This window comes from Bubalus bubalis, chromosome X (assembly GCF_019923935.1).
Source record: "Bubalus bubalis isolate 160015118507 breed Murrah chromosome X, NDDB_SH_1, whole genome shotgun sequence".
NCBI lineage: Eukaryota > Metazoa > Chordata > Mammalia > Artiodactyla > Bovidae > Bubalus > Bubalus bubalis.
In genome coordinates this window covers 63,045,061-63,057,385 of record NC_059181.1, presented here as the reverse complement: position 1 = coordinate 63,057,385, position 12,325 = coordinate 63,045,061, and the positions used below count along the sequence as shown (strand labels likewise).

Below are 12,325 nucleotides of genomic sequence, written 5' to 3'. Positions count from 1 at the left end.
GAATCTTGGCATTTGGGAAGTCAAAGCTACTTTTAATCATGTAGTTGAGCATGCAAAGAAGGTATAGAAAGTGATGTCATTAAAACATTATGAATTAAGATGATATTTGAGTCCAGGTAGAAAAGTGGGGACTGAATTGAAGAAGTTAAAGAGATTTGGGAATCAGATGCCTAAAGATAATCTGAGGGAATAGGGAAGAACAGCTGTTTCTATGAGATGAGAAAAAGGAAGAGTAATAAGAGAAGTGTAGCCTTCATAGGCAGCAGTGTTGGAGAATGAATATAGAATAACCAGAAAAAGCAGCTATAAAAATATTAACAAAATTTTGACAGATAACGATATAAGTACTAATCAATAGCTGCCTGTGTGCCCAGCCTTATGCTAAAAGTTGGGCTGTGATGGGGTGGGTGGCTCAAGGTACAAATAAAATGATTACATTCTCTTTCTTCATAGACTTTATACTTTTTATACTTTAGTTCAGGAGATAGCTCAGTAAGACAAAAAATGCTAGAGACAAATTAAGAGGTCCAGATATATCTAGTTAGTTGTCCTAACTTTTTTCCTTTTTAATGTCAGTCAGGCAAATTATTTCTTTGGATTCAAATGTAACTGGGTTCTGAAAGAACCCCAAATCCAAGCCCATGAACAATGAGAAGGAGAAGCATACTTTTTATAAGAAATTCAAGTTTATGCATGCATCTAGGTATTTACTACTAATTAATCCTCTTTTTCCATAGCACAGAAGCAACTCAACTTTTCACTGGAAGCTGGGCAACAGAGGCTAACAAAAATTTTTGAATATAGTAGCTATACCCAAGGGAAGTCTAAATCTTCACATTCCAAAGATGGCTTAGCTACCCTTTGAACCTTTCTTTGAGATGAGTTGAGCTAGTATAGGGTAGGAGAGATGAACAACATTCAGGCTTCTTTGGAGTTTTTGTTTGATGAGGTATCCTAGGTAAGGCATTTCTATCTTCAAATACATGCTGTAATAATTTAAGTAAAATTACTCTTTTGCTTTGGAAATGCAGACTAACTGCTGACTGAAATAGATATTTCTTCCTACCTTTGAGGATTGTTGAGTCATCTCTGGTCTTCTCAGACACAATAACAGTTCTAAGTTTTCCTCACTTCACTCATTTTTAACCCTTTTATCTTTATTATTCTGAAGTCTCTCCAAGGTCCTCATATGTCCCCAAGTCATAGAGTCTAAAACTGGATACCACTTTAATTATAGCCTGAAGTTTAGGTGGTTGTTAGTCCATCTATATATCGCAGTATTCAAGTTTACTTTAAAAATACAAACACTTTGTGACTAATTTAGCTTGTGGTTCTCTGCCACTCCCTTCCCGACCACCCACCACCCCTCATTCTTCTTATCTTTTTTACGTTATACAAAAGAATTGTTCCCTATTTTACTTTTATTTTCTCTCTCCGTCCTGTCTGTCTATCTACCCTTCTGAGAACAGAAAAGTCATTCCTTAGAAAAGAGACAAACGGGTAATTATTAACAATATACAGAATAAAGGAGTTTTAAAATCACAGCAGGCTTCTTTTAAATATGTACTTCTGTGGTGGTTTTAAGTGTTTGTATATAGATAAACAACTACTTAATATAGAGAAACTGAAGGTAAAGGATTAAGAGGCACTGCCAATAGAAGAACAATCAAATTGGATAAAATGGTAGTTCTTAAGTGAATAGTAAAATACAGTTAGATTCACAGAAATTTATGCATTACTTTTCAAGAAAATGTTATTTTTTAATGTTATTTCTTATCCATTAATTTCTTTTGTCCAAATACAGTCAACTTTGATAATCTGTGCTAGTGGAGGGATATTATTAAATATTTTGTTATGCATTTTTGTCCTAAAATTTAAATACAGAAATGTCTAATATTCATAAGACTTTAAAATATTCCCTAATATGTCATCAGAAAAGACACAGGAAGATCTGAAAAGTAGAAAGAGTACTAAACCTAAAGAGAAGCCTGGGTTCAGAGCTGGCTATGCTATTAGTTGGCCATAGCTCCTTAAGCAAATTGCATCACCACTCTGGGCCTGTTTTCTCAGCTATAAAGTGAGGGAGTTTAACTAAATGATATATGAGTTATCTTAAATCTCTAATGTTTATGATTTTCAACCCTTGTTTCTCAAGGAGTTGAGAAACCCTGGAGGTGATGCTATCAAAAAAGGTAAAAGCACAATTTTCCCTCTGTGATGAGGTTTGCTATGGTGCAGTTAGGTTTTCTCTCCCAGAAATAAATGACTCTTTAGTTAACCCTGATTAGATTTTCTTTGCACATATTCTGTTGTGTCATGAGTACCCCATTGAATCTCATTGGTGATTTGACCATAATTTTTTCATAGGTCTTCTAGCCAAAATTTTTATTATTTAAGAAAAAAATTTTTTTCTGCCAAGTGACATGAGGGATCTTAGTTCCCTGACCAGGGATCAAACTGCATCCCTTGCAGTAGAAGGGTGGAACCTTAACCACTGGACCACCAGGAAGACCCTAGCCAAAATTTTTAAATAAAATAATCACCTCATAACTATATGTAGTCATTCTTATTTAAAATATATAAATTATAGCTTTGATTTGATTACGAAAGTGCCAATTTTGTTAAAATGTTTTATTGTGATGAAAGTTCAAAAGTAATTAATGCTAGTTGAAAAAATTCAAACAAAACATACATATGTAAAAAGTGAGATTTCTCCTTATTCCCTAACCCTATTTCCATTCCTCAGGAATAACCTAATTTGGTATGGGTCTTCCTAGGCATTTTTCTATGCACAAATGCATGTATATGAATACATACATATATTCATACACACGTAAACATCATTGAATACTCATACACTTGTATATAGTTTTAAAAACAAAATGGGATATTTTATGAAGTATTTTGGAACTTTATTTTGTAATATTGTGTGAACTTCCTCTCATTAGTACATGGAAATTTACCTCATTTTTTTAAAATGGTGACATAACATTTTACAGTGTAGTTGTATCAACATTTAATGATTCACTTATTGGTGGAAATCATCTACTATTATAAGTAATGCTGCATATAACCTTGTGTGTTTTAAGTGTTTCTGTAGGATAGATTTTGAGAGAAGGAATTCCTGGGTGAAAGGATGTGTGCATTTTACATTTTGTTAGGTACTACTAAGCTACCTTCTTAAAGAGTGCAGTTTAGTTTCCCACTTACAGAAAATGAGAATTTCTGTAACTTTACAAAAGTGGAGAAATCCTGTTTCCCTCCAAAACGTTTCTTTGCCAAAAGTGGAAAAATATTAAACAATTCATAATTATCCATACTATTTGGTGAAAGTGGTGTTTTCTTAGTTTTAATTTGCATTTCCTGGCACATTTATTTGTAATGATACCACTGTCAGGTTTTTAAAAATTTCCCCATACTTTTCATTTTAGTTGTTCTATAAGCAGTATCTATTGCTGCTAATTGAGCATCCCTATACTTCTTGTTATAGAAAAACCCATATCAATTAAAGGTTCAGGATGTTCCTAGCCTTCCCACCTCAATTTGGAGGTAAATGAAACTACTAGCCTAGTGGCAAAGCAACATATCTGAGGCGCTCTCATGACGACCAATATTTTTCTCAGGTTGGCACTACTTGAGGCCAGTCCCAGAACAGGACTGATAGCTCAACCACAGGCTCATCTGACCTCAGGGCTAATCTCCTTAGAAACTCAGGGAAATATCACTTTGCCTTTTGGACCACTACCCCTCCAGCTTGGATCTCCTTTTCGGTTATTTAGATTACAGGTAGGGACGGGACAAGGACAGTGACGTAGATAGAGTTGGGGACTGAAATAAGAAGCCGACTCGCCAGGCCTCCGCTTTTCTGGTTGGCTATCCACACGTCAGAAATGAGCAAGCTTAATTGGTCCTATGCAACGGGAAGCACATGCTCTCCTCTGATTGGCTTCTTAATCGAGGGGGTGGGCCATAGGGATTCCAGCTGGTTGGCTGGGATGGAAGACCAATGGGGACCCTGTGGCACTGGTTTCGAAAGCATAACCTGCCTCAGGGCACCTAGAAGAGTCGGCGGGATACCTCGGAGCTCGTTTGGCTTGTTCGGTAACTTCCTGCATCCCGCAACCTAGCTACCTCTAACCACCCCCCAACCCCGTCACCCCAGGTCCACGCTTTGGCGTCTCACTGTGTCTCCGGATGTGCCGCCGCGACACTGCCTGTAGTCTCCTTGCCTAGCACTTAGAGGGGCCGTGCCTTAACCTGCAGGGCTTCTTCCACCACCGCTGGTCCCGAGCTCTACCTCTGATGCGGCCAGGGGAGTGAGGGTTGGAGACCTGGACGGGGGCCACAGAGAGAGGTGAAGCCGGAAGCGGGAGAGGCTGGGCTCTGCGGCTGTGAAGGCCTCCTTTGAATTAAATACCAAGAAGGAAGCAGGGGGTGCCTGACTCAGAAATTTCTCCATCCAGGTGTTCAAAACTGTTTGAGCCAACCATCCCCTCCGTCGCCTGATTTCACCGCTCGCTTTTCCTAGACTCATCAGCTCCAGAACGACTGCAGCAAATACATCGGCCATCTCAGCTGGATTAGAGCCAGTGCCCTTTCTTTCTCAGTGTCAGTGGACCTGACCTCGTTGCTTTATTCCTTTACCCCAATTATTTTTAATTACACTAGTACAGTCTCCTTGATGTGTGGGGGGAAGCCCTCAAAACATTACACAAAAATGGTGCTAAAGTACACGTTGGCCATTACCCACAACCCTAGTCCTCTTACCCTTCCCAAAGGTAGCCACTATCAACTGTTTTGTATATCCTTGTAGTTTTCCAACTCTTTTTAAAAGACAATGTGTTTTTGTCTATTTGTACAAAAAGTATACCATACTGTACATATCCTGAAAGTTTTTCATTCAATGTTTTTGAAACATTTTAATTTCACTAATATCAAGATTTACTTCATTAAAAAAAATGCCATAGAATTGGAGAAGGAAATGGCAATCTATTCCGGTATTTTTTGCTTGGAAAATTCCATGGACAGAGGAGCTTGGTGGGCTGCAGTCCATGGGGTTGCAAAGAGTTGGACAGGACTGAGCAACTGACCATACACAAACATGCCATAGAACAGCTATTAAATGGTTTATTTAACCATTCCTTATTGATATGGCTTTTACAAGGAGCCCTGCTATGAACATTTCCTGACTTGACATTTTTGTCAGAGTTTCTCTAGGAAAGTGGTTTTCAAACTTTTTAATGTCAGGACCCTCTACACTTCTAAGAGAATTTGTTTATGTGGGTTTATATCTATCACTATTCAATGTATTAGAAATTACAAAGTGATAATTTTAAAATAGTCATTAAAAATAACAGCAATAAACTACATGTTAAATGATATTTGTACATGAAAAATTACTTTTGCAAAGCCAAAAAACAGTAAAATTGTGCTACATTTTTTGCAAGTCTCTTAAATAGGATTAATAGGAAACATACGGATTCTAATATCTGCTTCTGTATTTGATCTACTATGATGTTTTGGTTGAAGTATATCACACAGGTGTAATTAGAAAAATGAGCAGTATTTTAATAGCCTTTTCAAATAATTGTGTATATTGTTTAATATTACATCAATCCTTAACAAGTGGTAGTTTCTTAAAGATTACTTTTTAAAAGATTACTTTTAATGTGGATTTTGAAACTGTATTAGTAAACTTTTCATATTTTGTTACATTAAAACCCATGTCTACCTTGTACTTTAATAGATCTTTTACTGGGTGCATGATTTTATAACATGTATTGGCAGTTTGGAAAGTGTTGTTTTCACTGTTACACAGATCTTTCAAATGTTGACACAGTTCATTATACAGTGCCAAAAAAGTCACATTCATTAATATCACCACTGCTCTCATCAGAAGTCTTTAAGTATTGAAAAGCTGCCAAACCTATCTATGGTGGAGGTGTAAGTTTTCAAAAATTCTACTTTTTGCTCGAAAGCTCAGATTCTGTCAGTTTTTCTTGAAGCAACAGGCTCATTTTGTCCATTTCGAGAAAACGCCTGCCAAGAACCCAAGTCTGAATATCCATGGTTTATCTGTCAGTTGTTATTTCAAGAAAAATGGTGTTTCATTTAAAAAGTGACTAGTTCAGCTCACAACTCAGTTTCACAAGTGCTCTTCCTTGGCACAACCCAACTTGAGTATGCAACAGAAATACTTTATCTGTACTTCCTGTTTTGTTATACAAAATATTAAACCATGTACTCAACAATGGAGATGTAATAACTTTTACTGCTTCATCAAGGACATTCTTAAGTATGTGGTGGTTAAAAAATAGTGACTACTAGTACAGCTTGGTCCCACTGCCTTTTATCCACCTTTGCTTTTTCTTTTTCTCCCACATTTGCTTTTGCACCATCTGCAAATGTCAGCACAGTAAAAAAGGCAAACACATGTTAATACTTTATTTATTTATAGCTGCACTGGGTCTTCATTGCTGTGCACAAACTTTCTCTAGTTGCAGCTAGCAGGGGCTACTCTTGTTGCAGTGAGTGGGCACTGCTCTCTAGTTGTGGTTCGTGGGCTTCTCATTGCAGTGACTTCTTTTGTTGTGGAGCACAGGTTTTAGAGTGCATTGGCTTCAGTAGTTGCAGCTCATGGTTAGTTGTGGTGGCACATACTTAGTTGCTTTACAGCATGTGGAATCTTCCTGGACCAGAGATCGAACCTGTGTCCCCTGCATTGGCAGGCACATTCTTAACCACTGGACCACCAAGGAAGCTGTTTTGAATCTCACAGACCCTCCAAAACGATCTTGGGGGTTTCTAGGGATCTGTGGACCACCTTTTGAGAACATCTGAGCATATACTATAGGACATGTACCTAGGAGTGGTATCATAAACTATATGCATTTATAATCTTAGTAGATAGATATTTTCATACTTTGGCCACCTGATGCGAAGAGCTGACTCATTTGAAAAGACCCTGATGCTGGGAAAGATTGAGGGCAAGAGAAGGGGACGACAGAGGATAAGATGGTTGGATGGCATCACCGACTCAATGGACATGGGTTTGGGTGGACTCCGGGAGTTGGACATGACTGAGTGACTGAACTGAACTACTGGTATGAGCCCTTCCAGAAATTGCCATTAGCCCAACCAAACAGTGGGAACACAGCCTTACTCATCAGCAGACAAGTGGCTTAAAATCTGTGTCATGTCTGCATCCTCTCAGGGTGGAACTGCTATGTGCCATCTTGCCTGTCTCTGACTAGCCTGCTTTCCACACTGGGGTTGTTGGCCTTGGGGCCAGTGGAGGGTGTAACCAGGTCCTTTTATCCTCTGTGTTTCATTAGGCATTCATCTGGCCAACCAGGGGATCCTCTTCATCTGGGCTCTGGAACAAGTGGTTGCCACAACCTGGAGCGGCAGACTAAGGGGTACATTTGCTGTCTTCGCAGCCTCTGAGCCTCCTTCCCAGAGCTCCCCACAGGCCTGCGTGTTTCCCCTAGGGCTTGTCCCTTTCCCCAAGCTGCCCTGTGGGGGGATCAGTGGGCAGAGATAGTGGTTCAAGGTTCAAAGCTCTTTAAGGCTGAGGAGAAAGAGCTTTCAGGAAACTCTGGTCTCACTGGAGGACTGGGGTGAGGGTGGGAGTCCCAGAGGGGGGAGAGCAGTCAGCGGCCTCAGCTAGGACTCAAGACCTCAGGAACTTGCTCCTTTTTCTCACACACCTAAGCTGCAACTCTCTGCTCCTCTCCTCCCACTGCTTTTTACTTTTTGCTACGTCCCCCATTCCCTTCCCTTTTTTTTTTCCCCTAGAAAAGCTTGATATTTAGCTCAGGCCAAACCTTCTCAGTAGAAAGGCAGCCTTGGGCAAAAGTGGCCTGAGACCTGGAGGTGGCGGTGCTTGAGGGTTTGCTCCAGCTGGCAAGGCCTCAGCTGCTCATTGCCTCTGCTTTCCCTCGCCTGGTACGGTGGGGCACTCTGGCCCATTCAGGGGGCTCTCTTGCCCACACGAGTCACCTGCAGGCTTTAATCTTTCATTGCTGGATTTGGCGTGGGGTGTTCCTGGCTGGCTCCTCCTCACACCTCCCATCATTCAGAGTAGCTGTTGGCCCTGCAGATGTGGCCCCCAGAATGGGACTGGAGGATATAGCCGAGAGGCTAAAGTTAGGGACAGTTAGCTGAGGTTCACGTTTTCTCCTCTTAGGCCGAGCTTGAATTCTGCTGCTGTATTCATGGTTATAAGCTTTCCATGCCTAGGTTCTGGGGAATTTATCTATGCATGTATATTTTTAAACATTGTTTCTTGGGTACTGGGCATGTGCCTGTCTGAGCCCCAGGCCCATCTGTCCACATCCCACCATCCACTCTGTCTCTTCCTTGGTTCCTAGAACTTAGAACTAGAGCCCATCATCAGCTGTTCTCTTCTGTCAGGAAATATAGTTTAAAAATGGCTAAAGATGACAGAGGGCAGGAGCTTGATAGATACAATCTTTTCCTTGTTTTCTTATTTGTTTCTGTTTTGGAAATGAAAGGGGGATTTAAATGGTCATTTGAATTCTCTTTTCCAAATAAAGGTTTACCTTCCCCCCCTCAAAAAAAAATTTTGATTCCAGCTTGATTTCATCTTGTGCTTCATCCAGCCTGGCATTTCGAATGATGTACTCTGCATGGAATTTAAATAAGCAGGGTGGCAATATACAGCCTTGACATACTCCTTTCCCAATTTTGAACCAGTCTGTTGTTCCATGTCTGATTCTAACTGTTGCTTCTTGACCTGCATACATGTTTCTCAGAAGGCTGGTAAGGGGATCTGGTATTTCCATCTCTTTAAGAATTGTCCACAGTTTGTTGTGATCTACACAGTCAAAGACTTTAGCATAGTTAATGAAGCAGAAGTAGATGCTTTTCTGGAATTCTCTAACTTTTTCTATGATCCAACAGATGTTGGCAGTTTGATAACCTTTCCATAATAATTTCCCAATCATATCCTATCTGCCTTTGGTTGGATTATAGAGGGAATAGGAGGTAGAAGGGAGAAGCTCATAAAAGAAGCTAAGGAATGGGAAGAGACATAGGAGGAAAACCTGGAGGGTGAGGTGTCATGAAAACCAAGGGACTAGAGTATTGTTGGAAAGAAGAAAGGAAGGAGTACATTTAATACTGTATTAAATGCTGCTGAGAGACCAAAGTAAGAGGAGGACTGAAAGGCATCTGTGAGATTTAGTGACCTTTGCAATGGCAATTTCTGTGGAGTGATGGGAAGTAGGAAGAACACTGAGTACATAACTCATTTAAGAATTTTCAGGGACTTGCCCAATGGTCCTGATTCCACTCCTTCACTGCAAGTGGCACGGGTTCCATCCCTGGTCAGGAAACTTAAGATCATGCATGCCACATGGTATGGCCAAAATTTCATTAAAATTAATAAAGTTTTAAAAATTATATAAAAAAGAATTTTCAATTTTTTATTTTATAAATTTTTTATCGGAGTATAGTTGATTTACAGTATCATGTAAGTTTCAGGTATATAGCACAGCCACTCAGTTAATACGTTTATGTGTGTGTTAGTTGCTCAGTCGTGTCTGACTCTTTACGACCCCATGGATTGGGGCCCGCCAGGCTCCTCTGTCCATGGGATTTTCCAGGCAAGAATACTGGAGTGGGTTGCCATTCCCTTCTCCAGGGGATCTTTCTGACCCAGTGATTGAACCCAGGTCTCCCGCATTGCAGGCAAACTCTTTACCATCTGAGCCACTAGAGAAGACATACATATATACAAATATATTCTTTTTCAGATTCCTTTCCTTTATAGGTTATTGCATAATGTTGAATATAGTTCCCTGTGCTGTATAGTAGGTCCTTGTTGGTTGTTAAAAGTTATAGTTTATGTCTCCATTTTTTTTATCATTATAAGAAATTGAACACACAATATGCTGTTGTGCTATATTCTTTTAGGCCATTTCACTCATACAATTTGAAATTAATATTTAATAACTATGTTTTATATGGCTTGTGCATGCAGATATTGTAATTGTTGAGTTACATATATTAATTTTTTTAGTTTATTGTTTACTTATTTCTGGCTTCATTTATCTTCTTTTACTATTTATGCACTATTGCCCTGCATTTAAATGTGAAATTAAATCAGGAAAACACAACTACCACCATAAAATCACTGGTACCACTATGTAACGCTTGTATTGTTTTCTAATGACAAGAGAAAATTCTTTGTATATAAGAAGTGTGTATATCCATTATCAGTCACATGTGGATCACATTTGTATATTTGAGTACTTGAAAAATACATAGAACTCGCAAGCTTTTGAGCCTGGAAATTTTATTTTAAGCTTTTATGTATAATTTATGTCTGTTTCCTCATAGTCTCATCCATTTTAAGTGTAACAGTTCTCCTGAATTTCTCAGCAAATCTTTTCCTAAGATGAAGCTAGGATCTAACATTGTACTTCATTAGCACATGCCCTTTCTCACTTTAATATCATCAGGAGTCCCTATTATCTGAACACAAGAGGGTATACATTAGTGTCAGTCTTGAAATTTGAAATGTTTTGTTGAAATGTCAACTCTGTTTGCATAGACCTTAGCCATGCTTTTTACACCCTCAGTTTTCAGAGGAAAGAGGTAAACCATTCAGCAGTTCTGCCAACTTCTCCCTGTTGTTCTGCCAACAAGAATTCGTTGACTTATACTTTTCTTTTCAACTTACAAATCAGTTTTGTTTCTCTTAAGTCACTTTCTTATTTCGCTCCTTCAATTTACTATAAATTCTTCTTTTTGACCAATATCCCCCCATAGACTTTTCCTATTAATAATATTGAAGAAAGTGGTGTCTTATGTATTTGTTTCTCTAATCTGATAGTTTTTGATACTCTTTATTTTATAACTTGATGAACAATACTACTTTGCCATCGTTATTTATGAGTAGTAATAAATATGTAAATGTTATTTTAAAAAATTCTTTTAGGAATATTATGAGTCCAAAAACTTCACAAGCACTTCCTGTCTCCCTTCCCACATTGTCCATGCACATAAATAAAGCTAGGAGATATTTGATGTATCGAGAAAACATTTATGGTTGTTATAAAATGAACTTGGCATCATGCATTTTCCTTCATCCTGCCAGTTAAAGTCCTCTTTAAAACTCTTTTTTAATCAGTAAATTGTGGAAAAGTATCAGTTCAGTTCAGTTCAGTCCCTCAGTCGCGTCCGACTCTTTGTGATCCCATGGACTGCAGCATGCCAGGCCTCCCTGTCCATCATCAACTGCCAGAGCTTGATCAAACTCGTGTCCATCGAGTCAGTGATGCCATCCAATCATCTTATCCCCTGTCGTCCCCTTTTCCTGCCTTCAATCTTTCTCAGCATCAGGATCTTTTCCAATGAGTCAGTTCTTCACAGCAAGTGGCCAAAGTATTGGAGCTTAAGCTTCAGCATCAGTCCTCCCAATGAATATTCAGGACTGATTTCCTTTAGGATTGACTGGTTTGATCTCCTTACAGTCCAAGGGACTCTCAAGAGTCTTCTCCAACACTGCAGTTCAAAAGCATCAATTCTTCATTGCTCAGCTTTCTTTATGGTCCAACTCTCACATCCATTTATGACTACTGGAAAAACCATAGCTTTGACTAGACGGACCTTTGTCGGCAAAGTGATGTCTCTGCTTTTTAATATGCTATCTAGGTTGGTCATAGCTTTTCTTCCAAGGAGCAAGCATCTTTTAATTTCATGGCTGCAGTCACCATCTGCAGTGATTTTGGAGCCCAAGAAAATAAAGTCTCTTACTGTTTCCATTGTTTCCCCATCTATTTGCCCTGAAGTAATGGAACCGGATGCCATGATCTTAGTTTTTGTGAATGTTGAGTTTTAAGCCAACTTTTTCACTCTCCTCTTTCACTTTCATCAAGAAGCTCTTTAGTTCTTTGTTTCTGCCATAAGGGTGGTGTCATCCGAATATCTGAGGTTATTGATATTTCTCCCGGCAATCTTGATTCCAGCTTGTGTTTCATCCAGCCTGGCATTTCTCATGACGTACTCTGCATAGAAGTTAAATAAGCAGGGTGACAATATATAGCCTTAACGTACTCCTTTCCCAATTTGGAACCAGTCCATTGTTCCTTGTCTGGTTCTAACTGTTGCTTCTTGACCTGATGCAGGTTTCTCAGGAGGCAGGTAAGATGGTCTGGTATTCTCATCTCTTGAAGAATTTTCCACAGTTTGTTGTGATCCACATAGTCAAAGACTTTGGCATAGTCAATAAAGCAGAAGTAGATGTTTTTCTGGAACTCTCTTGCTTTTTTGATGAGCCAACGGATGTTGGCAATTT

At 39.2% G+C, this 12,325-nt stretch overlaps 1 protein-coding gene across 4 annotated transcripts in view; it reads left to right on the top strand.

Annotated features, from left to right (window-relative positions):
- SNX12 (sorting nexin 12) overlaps positions 1 to 12,325 on the top strand; it is a 63,257-nt gene that overhangs the window by 9,489 nt on the left and 41,443 nt on the right. The window contains exon 5 of one of the 4 annotated variants that reach the window (XM_006076374.4): positions 7,335 to 8,663. The exons of 2 other annotated variants lie outside the window; for them this stretch is intronic. In XM_006076374.4, the coding sequence (XP_006076436.1) occupies positions 7,335 to 7,415 (81 nt within the window). In that variant the 3' untranslated portion in view covers positions 7,416 to 8,663. Of the gene's footprint in view, positions 1 to 4,463; positions 6,254 to 7,334; positions 8,664 to 12,325 lie in introns of those variants that run through there. One more of the 4 variants, XM_006076377.4, reaches the window with a different exon arrangement.